Source organism: Mya arenaria, chromosome 7, assembly GCF_026914265.1.
Source record: "Mya arenaria isolate MELC-2E11 chromosome 7, ASM2691426v1".
NCBI classification, from domain to species: Eukaryota; Metazoa; Mollusca; class Bivalvia; order Myida; family Myidae; genus Mya; species Mya arenaria.
The window spans coordinates 62,762,128-62,779,210 of NC_069128.1; the positions used below are offsets into that span (position 1 = coordinate 62,762,128).

The 17,083-nt window shown below is 35.7% G+C and overlaps 1 protein-coding gene across 5 annotated transcripts in view; it reads left to right on the forward strand.

Annotated features, from left to right (window-relative positions):
* Positions 1-1,105: 1,105 nt before the first annotated feature.
* LOC128240286 (inversin-like) overlaps positions 1,106-17,083 on the forward strand; it is a 59,219-nt gene continuing 43,241 nt past the window's right edge. For all 5 annotated transcript variants that reach the window (XM_052956873.1, XM_052956871.1, XM_052956870.1 and 2 more), the window contains exons 1-17: positions 1,106-1,245; positions 1,629-1,694; positions 2,940-3,060; positions 4,964-5,136; positions 5,773-5,946; positions 6,679-6,744; positions 7,129-7,230; positions 8,407-8,505; positions 8,711-8,786; positions 9,467-9,573; positions 10,261-10,426; positions 11,030-11,237; positions 12,095-12,175; positions 13,011-13,107; positions 15,438-15,544; positions 16,380-16,465; positions 16,913-17,036. In XM_052956873.1, the coding sequence (XP_052812833.1) occupies positions 1,243-1,245; positions 1,629-1,694; positions 2,940-3,060; positions 4,964-5,136; positions 5,773-5,946; positions 6,679-6,744; positions 7,129-7,230; positions 8,407-8,505; positions 8,711-8,786; positions 9,467-9,573; positions 10,261-10,426; positions 11,030-11,237; positions 12,095-12,175; positions 13,011-13,107; positions 15,438-15,544; positions 16,380-16,465; positions 16,913-17,036 (1,856 nt within the window). In that variant the 5' untranslated portion in view covers positions 1,106-1,242. The remainder of the gene's footprint in view (positions 1,246-1,628; positions 1,695-2,939; positions 3,061-4,963; positions 5,137-5,772; positions 5,947-6,678; positions 6,745-7,128; positions 7,231-8,406; positions 8,506-8,710; positions 8,787-9,466; positions 9,574-10,260; positions 10,427-11,029; positions 11,238-12,094; positions 12,176-13,010; positions 13,108-15,437; positions 15,545-16,379; positions 16,466-16,912; positions 17,037-17,083) is intronic.

Below are 17,083 nucleotides of genomic sequence, written 5' to 3' on the forward strand. Positions count from 1 at the left end.
CAATTTGTTTGGTGGCGCATCCGTGGTCTAGTGGTAACACACTTGACTATCAATTCAGGGGTCGCAAGTTCGATTGCCCGTTGCATCACTTAAAATACTAATCATCTTCCGGGAGGGACGTTATTAGGGGGTCCCGTGTGACAGTGCTATGCACTGGTGCACGTTATAGAACAAGGGTAGCTCTAACCAGGGTTACATTATGTCTGTGCACTACTCCAAACACTAAACTTCCTAAAATGACTTACAATCTTAACAGAGCACTCGCCAAATTGGCAAGGCCCGAGAGCAAGTATAAATAAGCTTACGCACCACCAAAAGCCTGCAATTAAGGTTGCATCCGCTCTCTCGGAGCAATCCTAGATCTACACTGACTGAAGTTGTTGTATATAACTTTAAGTTTAGTGATATAAAGCCTCACATTCTGTAAAAGATAAGATCACATAAAGTCTGTTCCCAATCATATGGAAGTATCTGAAGTATGAAAAGTCATTCAGAAAAAAATATATAATGCAGAAAATTAATTAAATTATCCAAACATCAGTTATTAAAGCAAATAAAGCTTCATTCTAAAATTTCAAACATATTTATAAAATTTGCTAATATTTTATTGCATGAATGTAAATACAATGTAACAATCAACAACATAAACAATCTTGTTATCAGTAATTAATATTTCCCATAAATTCATTATTTAGTAAGTAGTTGAAGGGAAATCAGTCAAAATTTATGTCTGTTATACATGTGTAAGTATTGATTTTGAATAAGAGTGTCACTTTAAGTACTGTGTACCCTTCTTCCGTGGCGTGAGCCATATGACATGTATACTGATTATTTCATATTGATCAACTTCATAACTTCAACAAATGTCGTCTGTGACAATACGTAAATTTTAGCACACTTACTTCATGTGCAGATAACTGTTTAGAGCTTACCTCCTTTCTTAGTTTTCTTGCCTGTTTCAGCAGCATCTTTTGTCCATTTTTTCTTGCTGTTATTTTCTATCGATCGTCCAATGAAACGCGTGGACACAAATCTCAGGTAGTTCAATCAACCAATAGGAAGGTCTGTTTTAAAGCCACCTTGGTTACCTTTCCAAGATGGCGACTTGATGAAATGCCAATTAATATTTACATTTTATATCGTCTTAAAATGAGTGAATTTAGGTAGTTTATTAACGCAAGCTTTACGATTTCGAAAGATTAAGGTCTAATTCTACTTAGACTCACCTTGTCATAATTCAGAATGGTAAGTTTCAAAGGAAAATTCATTTCAAAGTTCCAATCGTTATCTCAGATTTTACAATACAGATAGTACAGGTGCGTGCTACATTACCAAAACTATTTTTTTTGCGTTTTCATCCGTTTTTTTAGATGGTGGGTTGGACGGATTTCGATTTTTATATTCAAAAATAAATCTTCCACACAAAAGGAAGATAATAAACATGTGACAGTTTGGAAATTATTTAATGTATCAACCTTTGTTTTTGTAACTCGTCTTTGTATTGCCATTGACTGAATAACTTTATTTATTGCCAAAATAGTGGTCTGACTTGATACAACCATCATAAGAGTGAATGAAACCAGGAAAATTATTAAAAACTAAAAAGAAACAACACCCTCATATTTCAGAGTGAAGGCAGGGACACTTCAGTGAAGTCACCCACACTTGGGTCATCGGTCTCGGATGATACCCCAGTATGTATATGTTGCAAAATTTAAGACAACCACTTTTAATTTTCGCCCCAAAATGTTGTAACATTTTATACATTAAAGCTAGAGCCAATAATAATTTTTATCTTACCCCCATATTAGGAACAATTAATAGCACTTTGTGTATTTATTTCATAATGTTTTTTAAGCAATATGGTATGTCGTTTTGATTAACAAAGAATACTGAATAATTATCAAATATTGCTTATCAGTAGGATGTCTGTCATTTGTGCCATAACTTAGCAATGATTTCGGTCGAGGTGTCAGGTGGTTAATTGCACCGTTTTCCTGAAAGTGACAGATTCTGGGGTATTTTAGCATGGTTTTAAGATTTTTATTCTGGGGTATTATAGTATTGTTTTTAGATTTTTTAACGTTTTATAATTAAATTTAAAGGCAAGACTTCCAGATTTTTTCCTGGACTACCCGGATTTCAGATCCAGTAGTCTGAGGGACTCCCTTGTGAAAAATATTAGTGTCTAACCCTGTAGATGGTAAAATGATTTAAAAATACAAGTTCTTTTTCTTTTTTTTCTATTTTATATGGATTTGCATGGTTTCCTCTTTGTTATGACATTGGTGTTCAATTTTATAAATTTTATAAACTTCTTTTCCAGTACAAATATTTAAAGGGACTAGACACCAGATGATATAATTGCAAAAAGAAATTGTCAAAAAGTAACATTAAATTAATATCGTTGTGTACAATGCATGGAATCTTACTTACTGATGTATCACATAGCTTACGACACATGCAGTCTTTTGCAGTTTTTGCGCATTTTCCCAATTGATAATTTACTAGGGTTGTATACCACGTAAATCCCAGTAAGTAATAGTGTCCATATATTTATCTGCACTCATAAAGAGATATGAATTAAACTGGGAAACCGTTATGCGCTATTTTAAATGGAAAAATACAGATTAGACAGCAGCATGATTGTTGCGTTTATTATTTTAACCAAATCATCAGCCTCCTGCTAGCTTGCTTTGACAATTCTCGGCTTGTTTTGAGGAAATACTGTATTGGCCGATTTCTGAACCATCTGGTGTCTAGCCCCTTTAAACGTTGTACATCATGATACAAAACAGGCACTTCACCTGCAACCCTCTGATTGAAATTATACAACTGGCAATATGCATTTGCATATAGTTTCAATAACTCTGGTTGTGGGTACAGTTACTATTATGTATACAAATGTCTTAATAACAATTTCTAACATTATTTATTAGCTTGAGAGCCCGAGGTTGGGCCCATTTGATGCCGCCCAGTCCCAGAAGCTTGAAGGGGTGTCACAGATACATGCGGCAGCTGTCAACGGGGACAAGGCATGGCTTGCAAGAGTCCTTATGTGTAAGCCCAGAATATTATTTTTATATATGAATAAAAAATATTATTATATATGTTATGAAAAGAAAGTTATTAATGTATACTTTGAATTGAATTGATTTCTATTAAATTATTAAGATACTTTATTTTTTATTATACCCCCACAAACGAAGTTTGAGAGGGTATATAGGAGTGAGCTTGTCGGTCGATCTGTCGGTCGGTCTGTCTGTCAGTCGGTCGGTCTGTCGGTTTTCATGGTTTCCGGACGATAACTCATGAAAGGCTAGACAGATTTGAACAATTTTTGGTACACAGGTGTAACATCAGAAGATACAGGTCAAGTTCGATATTGGGGCTGGTTGGGCCAAGGTCAAGGTCACTGTTACTAAAAATAGAAAAATGGTTTCCGAACGATAACTCCTGAAAGGCTAGAGAGATTTGAACAATTTTTGGTACACAGGTGTAACATCAAAAGATACAGGTCAAGTTCGATATTGGGGCTGGTGGGGCCAAGGTCAAGGTCATTGTTACTAAAAAATAGAAAAACGGTTTCTGGACGATAACTCATGAAAGGCTTGACAGATTTGAACAATTTTTGGTACACAGGTGTAACATCAGAAGATACAGGTCAAGTTCGATATTGGGGCTGGTGGGGTCAAGGTCACTGTTACTAAAAATAGAAAAACGGTTTCCGGACGATAACTCATGAAAGGCTAGACAGATTTGAACAATTTTTGGTACACAGGTGTAACATCAGAAGATACAGGTCAAGTTTGATATTGGGGCTGGTGGGGCCAAGGTCAAGGTCACTGTTACTAAAAATAGTAAAACAGTTTCCTGACGATAACTCATGAATGGCTAGACAGATTTGAACAATTTTTGGTACACAGGTGTAACATCAGAAGATACAGGTCAAGTTCGATATTGGGGCTGGTGGGGTCAAGGTCAAGGTCACTGTTACTAAAAATAGAAAAAATGGTTTCCAGACGATAACTCATGAAAGGCTTGACAGATTTGAACAATTTTTGGTACACAGGTGTAACATCAGAAGATACAGGTCAAGTTCGATATTGGGGCTGGTAGGGCCAAGGTCAAGGTCACTGTTACTAAAAATAGTAAAACGGTTTCCGGACGATAACTCATGAAAGGCTTGACAGATTTGAACAATTTTTGGTACACAGGTGTAACATCAGAAGATACAGGTCAAGTTCGATATTGGGGCTGGTTGGGCCAAGGTCAAGGTCACTGTTACTAAAAATAGAAAAATGGTTTCCGAACGATAACTCCTGAAAGGCTAGAGAGATTTGAACAATTTTTGGTACACAGGTGTAACATCAGAAGATACAGGTCAAGTTCGATATTGGGGCTGGTAGGGCCAAGGTCAAGGTCACTGTTACTAAAAATAGTAAAACGGTTTCCGGACGATAACTCATGAAAGGCTTGACAGATTTGAACAATTTTTGGTACACAGGTGTAACATCAGAAGATACAGGTCAAGTTCGATATTGGGGCTGGTAGGGCCAAGGTCAAAGTCACTGTTACTAAAAATAGAGAAACGGTTTCCAGACAATAACTCATGAAAGGCTAGTTTTTCTTGTCAGCAGTGTAACTTCTAAATTACTCAACAGATTTAAATAAAACAATACATGCATGATAAAAGAAGATGCAGTGTGCAGTAACCTTGGAGTTATGGCCTCTTTTCAAAGGAATGGTTTGCCATTCCTGTGTCCAGGCGGCATTTGGAGGTATTTGTCACTCCTGTGACAGCTCTAGTTTTATTTTACTATAATGTTTTAAAAGTGGATTTTTATTTTATTTTACTATAATGTTTTAAAAGTGGTATTTTTTTTTAAAATAACTTGGAAGATTTTAGGAAATCAACTTAAGTTAGCAAATAAATTAAAAGAATACTGTTCTCCTTTAACAGCAAACACAGGTACCGGTGTGATCGACTCTGGTGACCAATTCGGCCGAACCCCGCTGATGTTCTGTGTCCTGGCCGACCGTCTAGAGTGTGCTGAACTCCTATTGAAGGCCGGAGCTCAGACCAACCAAAAGGACAAAGGCGGTCGCACAGCACTTCACTGGGCTGCTCACAAGGTATTAAATTGACTTGTTGCATATTTGTAAATGGAAACAGGGATGAGACATGTCTGCTGATTTGTGAATCTAATGGATCCAGGGACTACAATTGAAAAACTATAAAAAAAATACTGATTAAAATAGTTAACTGGTTGCATTTGGTTGTTACTTTATTGTTGTTACTATTGACACTTCATTTTGCTTCAAATTTGAAGTCAGTAGAGTCCTTCAATTTGCCTTAAAAGGGACTCTTAAAAGCCAGTATTGCTCCTGTGGCAGGGTGCTTCACCCACTGACATTTGGGGCTTCACCCACTGACATTTGGGGCCTAAAGCCCCCCTAGGTCCCATGGCTGAAATAGTTTCACTCCTTGACCTGCCAGGTCAATCACATTCCTTGGAAAGAAATTTAAGTTTTTTATACAAGATACAAGTATCTATATTTAAAGTCCGGTATATGCTAACAAGAAACATTAGCTCAATGAGCTATATTCCAACATGAGATCAGAGAAGAGTAAGACACATTCTCATTCGTTTTTACTTATAAAATATATTTATACTTCAAACTACTTAAGCATTGTCTTATCTTGTAAGCTTGATATACTAAAACAGCAAAGTAACTGTACTAGTTGTTTAAATATCTATACATTTTCAGGGCAATGTCAGACTGTTAAAGCTGGTGCTATCAAAGGGCGCTGACTGTCACCAGAAGGACAACGAAGGCCAGACAGCCTTGCACCTCTGTACAAGACACAAGTCACCCAAGTGTATGACCCTGTTGCTACGGCAACTGTTGCCAGGGGAGATAGATGATCAGGATAGGAATAAGGTATGGGTGTATATATAGAAGGATGCAAACACCTCGCAGTGTAAATTCCTTTGCAGTACTGTATCCACTGCCACCATGTAAATCACATGACCATAAAACTTATATTTGATTTTAAATAAAAAATGTATTTTAACCTCAATGCACCTTGAATAATTGAAATTTGATAAAAACCATCCCAAAAAGAGAGAAGAAAAACTTTTAAAAACAAACTTTGCATAAAGTTTATATAGCTTAAATACAGCCATACTCACCCTGGCATGGTGGCAGAGATCTATTCTACTTGTCAGGGGAGATCACTGTGTAAGAGATTGAGCAGGATGTACACTCATTCACTTAGCGAGTTTTAAACATAAGAACTATAAACTGTCTCAAAATAAATTGATCAGAATGTGGTAGATAGTTAAGATGCAAATAGGACAATAGGCCTGCTTTTGTTGTTTTCAAATTTCAATTTCTTTGTATAGATATCCAAACAGAAAGACAAACCCCCACCCCAACAGCTTATTTTGACTTTATAGTATTTATCAGGTGAAAGGAATAAATTTTAAGGAATAAACAATATTATGAAAAATCATTGACATTTATTTTTGGAGACTGACAATATTGAATGAACTCACTGAAACTTTAATGATATGTATTTGTAGAGGACAATCAACATTTATTTAATTATTAGGCTTAGATTTAAATGTTGAACAAATTTGCTTAAGTTTTAATGTTTTTGTGTTTTTACAGAGGACAGCCTTGCACTGGGCAGCCTCGTACGGCAACCTGGAACATGTTAAGATGCTCATCAAACAGGTAATCCTCTTACAGATGTACGGCCTTGTCTTGATATCACACTTCAATCAGATTACCACTGCTCTAGAAAGTTACCCAATTTGTTTAACAAGAGTACCAGTATGCTAAATCCAAGTCCATGTTGGTTTGGTTGTCCAGGGTTATCATGTGAATATCAAAGTTCTTCATTGGTTTAGTGTGTGTATACCATGTGATAAATTACTTCTGAAGGCAATATTTTGCTAGGGACGTCTTTGAACTGTTTCAAACTGTCATTATTTTAGGACTCCAACATTGGTATATCAGACAGAGGGTAAGACTTCTTGTCCTGATTCACAAGATGTCATTGAACTGTTCCAAACTTACATTAGTTAGTTTCTTACTAACCTTTCTGTGTTATTTTAGGATTCCAACATTGGCATACCAGACATAGAGGGGAAGACTCCTCTACACTGGGCCGCCAGCAGTAAAGACCCGGAGGCTGTCAACTGTGTCAAACTTATATTGGTCAGTTGAAACATACTTTTTATTTGATTATTGTGAAACAGGGTATAACAATATAAGTCTTAATTAAGCATGCTTTTTGGCACAATATTCCATCTTTTTTGGCCTTATTACCCAGGGTTCGAATTTAACTTTGAGGCGCACTCGCAAAATTTTGCGAGTGCTTTTTGAGGCAACTCACAAAATGAAAAATCAACTTGCAATTTGATTATTTGCCTTATTCTCTTATAATATTGTCTAATTAAAGTAGAAATTAACACCTAGGACATATTATGAATATTAAAACGTATCAATCTTAGTAACTTGACTACTAGAACTTGTTGATGGCTTATTCTTTTTGGGGGGTACAGAAAGACTCATCAGATGCTGGCCGCTTTTTGATTACAAAAGTGTCCAATAATTTGACATTGTTCACTTTGTATATTTACCCTCGCCATCGGGTTATATCCATTCGGCAAGGACGGTACAGATTTCATTAAGTCTATAAGTATTAAAAAAACAATAACATTATAAATTTAAAATAAATTCAATGGAACAGTAAATGTAGCGATGATGCTCTGGACCATGAAATATATCGATCGACAAAGTCTATTCACTTTAACAGTTCGGTGGAAATATATTCAAAGGTTGATGGGGTTTACATATAGTGTGCGAATGTGCTAAATTTAGCCAATGATTGAGCTAGGTGATTACGTCATTTGTATTCACTTTGTATTATGCACGCCTCAGAGCATCTTGGAAAGATTCGAGATAAAACTCGGCCTTTTCCGTATTTGTTCTATTTTTGAAAACTGACTAGAGCATGACTCCTTACTGTCTTTTTTAACTTATAGGCTGTTTACACTCGACTCATGCAGCAGAGTTAAGTTCATGTTTATTCTACTTTCCTTTTAACATTTTGTGGTCTAGAAAAAGCCACTCGCAGAATTTTGCGAGCTTGAATAAAAGTCACTCGCAATTTGCAAATGTCGCTCGCATTTTGCGAGTATGCGATTCTAAATTTGAACCCTGTTACCATACATGTGCCAACCTTCAAGTTATAGAAGCATGTGCCATGTGAATCAAATTTTAGACATCTTCATGGTTAACTATGTGTTAAACTGGACAATTACTGTACGGTAAGTTATATGGCAAGTTCCCAACTTGTGCCCATAGGAATACTGAAATTCTTCATTCCAGGATACAACACCGAGTGTTATCAACTGGCAGGATTACGAGGGGCGTACAGCTCTACATCTTGCAGTGGCTGATGGAAACATTGCTGTTGTCAAGGCATTGGTGAGTTTGGATGGACTTTGGTTAATTGGTTCATTTCATCACAAAGCAAATGAAAAGTAAGCAATTAAATTGCATTTTTTGAGAGGGACTTGAATTTAAATTGAAACATATTTCTGATAGCTTTTGAAGAGTTCTTAAATGTTGAATTAAAACAAGTTCATCTAAAAGAACTTCTTAATATGCCAGTTATATGGTTTATTTTCAGGTTGCCGTGGACAACTGTAATGTATCAGCTCTAGACAACATGTTCAGAACCCCGTTACATTGGGCGGCAGTTTTAGGTACATACTTTATACAGCAAGAATTGAGGGCCAGGAAAGGATTTTGTTTTTTGTATTTTTAGAGCCACTTGTTTTTCAAATCAATACATACACATGTATAACAAAAATAATAATCCTTTAATTACCTACTAAATAATGCATTTATAGAAAATATTAAATACTGATAACAAGATTGTAACCCATGTATTTAACAGTGAAAAACATATACTGAGTGACTGGTGGGTTCTAAAAGTTTTACAGTGATCAACTATTATCTCATAAGGTAGCAATACCATGTTTTCTGCAACTTTCTTTCAAATTAAACACAGTATCCGTCATGAGAACCATTGTTTTCAATATTTATAAATCCATTTTGTTAATTTAAAACATGTTTTTTTACTGTTTTTACTTCTTATTTGGGAATAAGAGTGCATCTTTAAGTTTTTTTTATTATGTAGTTTAAAGTTTAAAGCTTTATACAGATGCTTACGGGTTCGATTCCCGGCCCAGACCACACTATCGTGTAAAATGCCAATTGCCAAGAAGGGTGATAAAAATAATGTTTTACACTTTTTTCATAAATGTTGTAAAATATATAAGTTTAAACTAAACTAAACTGAATACCGTGTCCTTTGTTAATCATGGAAGAAACACTTTGAAGTCAATGGTATTTTGCAAACAGTTAAAGATTTCTGTTACAGGCCATTCAAAGATTGTTTCTCTACTACTTGATAACCATGCCGACTACTCCAGTTCCGACCAGAACGGTGCTACCCCACTACACTACGCAGCTCAGAACAACTTTGATGTGAGTGTTTATGGTTTTAGGAATATAAAACCACAAAATATTAATCTAGTTGTTCTTTAAACATTGGATTACTTTGCAGACTACTCAAGTTCCAAACAGAGCAATAACAGGGCTACACTGTGCAGATTTGAACAACTTTTTTGCAAGATGTCAAGATTTTGCGATTATAAGACACCAAAATATTAATCTTGTGGATCTATAAATGTAGGATTACTTTAAAGACGACGCAAGTTCCAATCAGAAGGCTGTAACAGGGCTACACTGTGCAGCCCAAAATAACTTGAATGTAAGAGTAAGATGTCAAAACCAAATGATTGTTAACACCAAAATACTAATCTAGAGGGTCTATGAGTGTTGAATAACCATGCGGAATACTCCAGAAACTTACCTAGAGGATATGTAGTCTGGGGAGGGTGCAGATGGCATTGTGTACACATTGATGATAATTATACGTGTAAACAATTATGATAAAAAATGTATTATCTTTCCTTTAATTTCTTTACTAGGCTAGAATACAGCAGAAGTATTTCTTTTTTCGTACCTCATGAACTGATGAAGCTGATGTCAAGGGCAGATCAATGTTTTTGTGGTGTCTGGGAAATGTACAGCGTTCAAAATATTATTTAAAACATTTAAATGAAAAGGCTTCAATTAAGTGAATAAACAAATCAATTATTATTTTTATAGGACACTGTTGAAGTATTCCTTTCCCGAGCAACCGTGACTGACGAAACAGATGTCGAGGGCAGGTCGGCCTTTATGTGGGCCTCGGGCAAGGGTGCAGATGGTGTGGTGTCAATGTTCATCAAACACAATGTCGACATACAACAGGTCGACAAAAATGGCGGAACTGGTATGGCTCTATGATCTTAACATTGTTGTAATTATTTTATAACTTAGCACATGCTCACAAGATGTCTGTTCTTTCATGTCAATGTTTTTTCAATATGTACACATATTTACAGCAGGGCTCATAAAACTGGCATTAGCAAATTATTGTTATGCCTCTTGGTCAACTGAAAAAACTACAACATACCAGTACAAGCATTGGTGTTAGCTCTGCAATGCTTTTGTTACTAAAAGAAATCTACATCAAATTCCATGTTTAGTTATTACAGAAAGATATAAGCATGGTCAGAACATTTGTCTTTATAAAATAATCTTTAAGCTGAAACATGTGTCAAATAAGATTCGTATCTCAATTAATTAGCTCAAGTACTGACAATATATAATAAACTACGACAACTCGACTTCAAAATACATAAAATAAGTATTTGCCAATAAGTGTTTTTTTCTATTTAATTTAATTTCCATCCCTCTATGTGCCAGCCTTATCTGGCAACACCTAAACAGTAAAAGACCTGCTAGACCATGCTGCCCTGATGGCGAAAGAAAGACACAGATCTTTCTTAACCGAAAATTATTAGAAAGACTGTATATTTGTTTTTTTCCTCAGCCCTTCATGCAGCAGCCCTGTCAGGCCATGCCTCTACAGTTAAACACCTGCTAGACCATGGTGCCTTAATAGATGCAACAGACTTTATGAAGCACACCCCGCTGTTTCGAGCATGTGAGATGGGACACACCGATGTTGTACAGACTCTTATAGATGACGGGGCCCGAGTTGATATGGTAGACGAGGATGGCAGGTCTCCTCTGCACTGGTATGTTAGATGCGTGCATATTTATTAATCAGACCTACATGTATGAAGACTAGTGTAAAGTAGAACTGGCCCTCGCAAAATTCTCAATTACCTGCTGGTATTTCTCACCTCACCAAAATAGTAAAACCTGCCTCAAAACGAAAACTGCCTGCAGAGTAGCCGGAAGGCTCACTGCTGACTAACTTCTGGCTTGGCCAAATAGCTTTGGATGGAAAATCAGGTAGCTTCTGAAGGGGGAAGATTCCAACAGTATGGCCATCTTAACTACTTCAATGAAAAACAACTCGTCAAACAGACGAATGAAAAAATACCCATAGTTGAACCAGCGTATGACCTAAGATAGTCAACATCTGGGAAGGGCTTCAATCTTCTAAAAGTGGAACCAGACCTGTGCCTTACTAGGGAATCCTAGTTTGCAACTTGTTAGTACTGCAACATACCTTATGAAGTACAGCTTAATGCTGTGATGACCTTTAGAAGCCAGTGTGTTGTTGGAATGTTTGGCTGTTTAGATTGAGAGGTGGACCAAAAAAGTACAGGGGCTGCAATTAATGAATGTGCATTTTCCTACCCCCATTTTCAGGTGTGGGTAGAAAGGTGTTGATTTATGTCATTACCAATTAATTAAAAAGATATGACCATCTGACTTTCTGGTAATGGGTTTTTATTTGAGATGGTCACAAAACCCCAAGCAAATTATTTAGTGTTGTCCTATTTTAATAGGTTACAATACAGATCCCCTTCTGGAGCACGAATATGGTAACCTTTAGTTGAATGCTGGCACTTATTTTAGATATAAAGCTATCCAAGATGATCAACTTTAGCAGTCAGACTGTCTTTTCTTCTTTTATTTTCAGGGCTGCCCTGGGTGGCCACGCCTACATCTGTCAGACCCTGATCAAGTATGGTGTGGACCCCAACATCAAAGACTCCTCAGGGTAGGTTTACATGATATTATAGTAAATTACTCTCATTGTAAACTCCATCAACCATGATGTCAGATTTTGATGCCAGCCGGTCACCAAATTTGATTTTGGTATCATTTTGGTAATTTCTTGGTGCTCAATTTTTAAAAGAAATATCTGAAAGTAAAGTGTATTCTTGCTCTTTATTTCAACTGAATTTTATTGTAATTGACGTATTTTACAATTTTTAAGGTGGTGTGTTTTGGTCATTCTTGGTCTTTATTTTTTGGACTCAAAACACTTTCAAAAAATATTAAATAATGTGAAGACACTTGCATCCAAAATTTACATATTTGTGGGTCAGATAGCTTCGACGTGAAAGAAGGAGTATATTATAGTATTCTTGTGGCTAAAGTTACAGCTTTATTGGTATATTTTTGTACCATCATAGAAAATGCTATCAATTAAGTAGTTAAAAAATGAACAATTTGTGTATCATAATCTTTATTTACAATCCTTCATTAACAAAAGCAATGTTGTTGGATATCTGATTAAACTTAGTGAACATGTTTGCTTAAGACACGCTATCATCATCATCATCATCATGTGTAATTTGAATTTAGGATAGCCCTAAAAAGGACTTCTTAAAAGCCAGTTTCGCCCCTGCGGCAGTGTGCTTCACCTCACTTGGACCAAAAGCACCGCCCAAACCCATCGCCAATATGAATTCAGCCCTTCAGCTTACTAACTGTATAACCAATTTCCATGATGAAAATGACATCCTAGGGTGTTGGCGATAATAAATAATTTTCAATCCCTACATATCTACATAATGTATTTATTTATCCCTTATTGCTGCTTGTTTCAGTCGAACCCCAATTCAGTGTGCTTCATATGGAGGGTATGTCAATTGTATGTCTGTCTTGATGGAACACAAGGCAGACCCCAACGCTCACGATTGCGAGGTAATATATTTCTACATTAATCAATTACCGTAAATGACTGGTTATTAGACACACTTTTTCCCCTCAGATTTAGATGTAAAAAAATGCCTGAGTCGTACAACCAGTAACAAGCTTTTAACATCTTTTCTGAGGTCGATATAAGCCTGAAAGTTTGTTAAGATTTATGTAGAAAGGGATATCACTCGCATCATATCGATCGAGTTTATACGGGTTAAAACAGCAGTTGACGATCGGGATACGGTGTATCATAAGACATCTATTATTTAAACAAAAAATTATTGTACAATTAAAATTATTTAATATTATTATGTATAAAACAATAATTAAACCTGCATATAAAGAAGCAAAGCTGTGCACTGTCGAAATATTTTTTGTCATGATAAGGTGTGAAAAACTTGCACTGCCTTTAAGCAGTTTAACATACCAATAGTACAAACTGTGGCGATAATTTCGCACTTTGCCACGTTCTTGATACTTTCATGTAGGTGTTTTGAGAATAAACACTTCAAGAATAAACACGTAAATAATACAGTTTTTGCATAGAAAATATGTCAAAATCGTCTGCCAATCTTGGTCACCATGTTTGTTGACAGTGACGAAAATTATTTTTTTCGTGAAAATGGCGATGGTTATCTTTAAAACCATACAATGATGATGCAAAATATGTTTCATTTTTATTCGTTTCATGTTAGGATAGGCACTGAAAATACCTTAGTGTGACAATTGTTTCTGGATGTCACTGAAATGTACCTTTTATGACTATTTGTAAGATTTCTTTCTGACAGTATATCGTAAATGATAACCTGTCGAGAATGAATAGGGAAGTCACTGTATGCAAAAACTTTATATTGTACGGGCTTGTTCTCAAAGTGTCAACACCTACAGAAAAGAAATAAGAACATTGAAAAGTGTGAAAAATCATGACCATTATTGCATCAGTTTGTAGTATTGGTATATTAAACAGGTCTAAAGGCAGTGCGAATTTTTCACACCTTATCGTACAACTGACAAAAATATTTTGACAGTGCCCAACTTTGCTTTTTTATATGCATGATTAATTATTGTTTTATTCAAATTAATATTGAATAATTTTAATAATTTAAATCGTACAATATTTTTTTTTAAATTATAAACATCTTGCGATATACCGTATCCCGATCTTCAACTGCCGTTTTAACCCGTATATACTCAATATGACGCGAGTACCTTTCCTTTCTATATAAATCTAAACAAACTCTCGACCTGAAATCGACCTCAGAAAAAAGTTCAAAAGATTGTTACTGGGTATTATACGCAGGCATTTTTTTTACATCGAAATCTGAGGGGGGAAAATGCGTCTAATACCCAGTCATTTACAGTAGCTAGCTAATATAATGCCTTGAGGATACGTTCTATCTTAAAATATATATGAAACATTTATTCTCATAGATTCTTTTACTATTTAGACCTTTTCTTTATATAAATGTAGGCTGAGCCTAAAATGTTGGTAATTTCTATATTCATAGGGTATAATTCCTTCTAGTAGAATTTCTATTTATGGATCTAAATTGTTTCATTTTAAAAATGTATGTGATAGAATCTTAAGATATTATTTTAATATTGAACTTTTAACCGTAGATTTTTACTTATTGTGTAGAATTTAATATATATATATATATATATATATATATATAGTCCATAGCACCCACACTATGATCAACGAAGCAGAAAAATGTTTTTAAAAACTGTAAAATTATTGTAAAACGTAGTGTGCTCGACGAATGGGTTTAACCCGATGGCCAGGGTAAATAAGCTCCCCCCCCCCCCAAAATAACACTCATTCTCAACAGGTTATTGTTTACGATACACCGTCAGAAAGAATATTTTGCTTTGTATTAGTATTGTATGGTTTAAAATAACCATCGCCATTTTCACGAAAAACAAAAATTTCGTCACTGTCAACAAACATGGTGGTGGATATTGGCAGAAGATTTTAACATTTTTTCTATGCGTTCTAACACTCAGAACATAGATTAAAAGTTTTTCACAATTTTTTTGTCTTTCGTCTTATAACCGGTCATTTACGGTAATGCGAAATGCTGATTATTTGTTAAAAGATTTGACTATACATGTATATTAATCTGGTTTCTGGCAGTAATGTGTTATTAGTTTTGATTGTGAAAATTTGTAAACTTATACATGTGTCTTAACTTTTCTGTTGATGGCATCTACCCCTGCAGCCCTAAAACATTCAGTGGCTTTAGACAAGTTCAGACACTTTTTAACTTTTTAAGGATGTTTGTGGAAATTTTAAGGGCACAACAGAAACAACAATTTCATATGTGTTTCAGGGTATGACGGCTCTCCACTGGTCGTGTAGTAAAGGACACCTGGACGCTGTCAAACTGTTGATAGAATACCGCACATTTCCAAATCACATGGAGTTTACAGAAGACAGGTAAACTCAATACTCATGGCAAAACTGCAGCTCTTTGCAAAATGCTTGGTAAAGAGGGAGAACAAGAATGTCCTTAATGCTGTCAAGTTGAAGAGTTAGTTTAAACATTATATATTTTTACAATAATTGTGAAGAAAGCAATGATAACTTTAGATATACTAAGTCACTCTTGTTGGCACAATGTTGTGCCAGAGTGTGGTCTTGTCTTGTGTGGGGAAACCAGAGTGCACAGAGAAAATCCACTTGGCAGGCTTGAAAACCAAAAACCAAACTCACAAACTCTCTAGGCTGGGATTAAAACCTGGGTCGCCTTGATAAGAAGCTGGTGCCCTTACTGGACAACTCAAGCTGAAAAATTGATCTCTCAAAAACGAATGGCTTTTCTTTGAAATCTAAATTACTATGAGGGTGAGAAGTGGTCAGGTCATGTGATGGTAGGATGCTGTTCCAAATATTAAAGCCTACTTTGTTACTGTTTTGAGCTCATGTTTTTTTTAAAGGAATTTCTTTTAAATGGTTAGTCGGCTTTGCATCGGCTTTCAAAAAAATTAACCGTGGGGAAAATTAACAAAATGTTAAGATATATTCATATGAAACTTGGTACACATGTTGCCAAAAACACTTTCTCATGTTTGTTTATTTTCACCTTGCCATAAACAATTGTTAAATGTATCAATACACACACATGTACAGGAAGGCCAACAACTGTGGCTATTATAATTGTTGAGTTATGCCCCTTTTATGCTGACAAAACAACAGATGAGCATTTGCAATCACTGCATGAGGCTCTTGTTCCTAATAGACCTGAGACTTGTATGTAATAAATATATTTTAGGTACACGCCTCTGGACTACGCCTTGATGGGAGAGCACCATGAGGTGGCCCAGTACATGCTAGAACAAGGGGCGCTTTCCATTACAGGTAGCTACTTAAATTTGAGCTTAATAGCAGAGCAGATAATATATAAACTTCCATTTGTCAGGCAGAATCTTTCACTGTCTGCTGCCCACTTTGGTGTCCAGGCTTTAACTGTACTTTTTAGGTTAAAATGAGGGGGATCTCGCTATCAAGAGTTGGTATTCCTGTAATTCTTATTCTTATTCTAAGACATGCTTCAGTGGATTGGCCAATTTTATAGTCCAATTAAAACGCTCAAATTCGGCTCTTATTTTTATGTTTAATCTTAGGTGGTTATTTTGTGTGAGCTGTGTATCTGCTTTTATTGTTATACTCCTCTATACTTACAGTAGTGATAAAACAAAGACCAAGACTCAGTATTATTGTAAGTGGATTGCTTATAGACGAGGTCACCAATAAATAACTTTTTTGACCTTGGAATTAATTATAACCATGAACCCCTATCTATAGGCATCCAGGACATAGCTGCCCTTAAAATCCAGTCTGCATTTAGGGGATACCGGGTTCGGAAGACTTTCAAGGAAAACAAACGACTACTTATGAAGCATGAACAGCTCAAGAAGGAGGCTGCAAGGTACTGATTGTTGGTTCATTGTTAATACTGGAACAAAATTTTGTTCT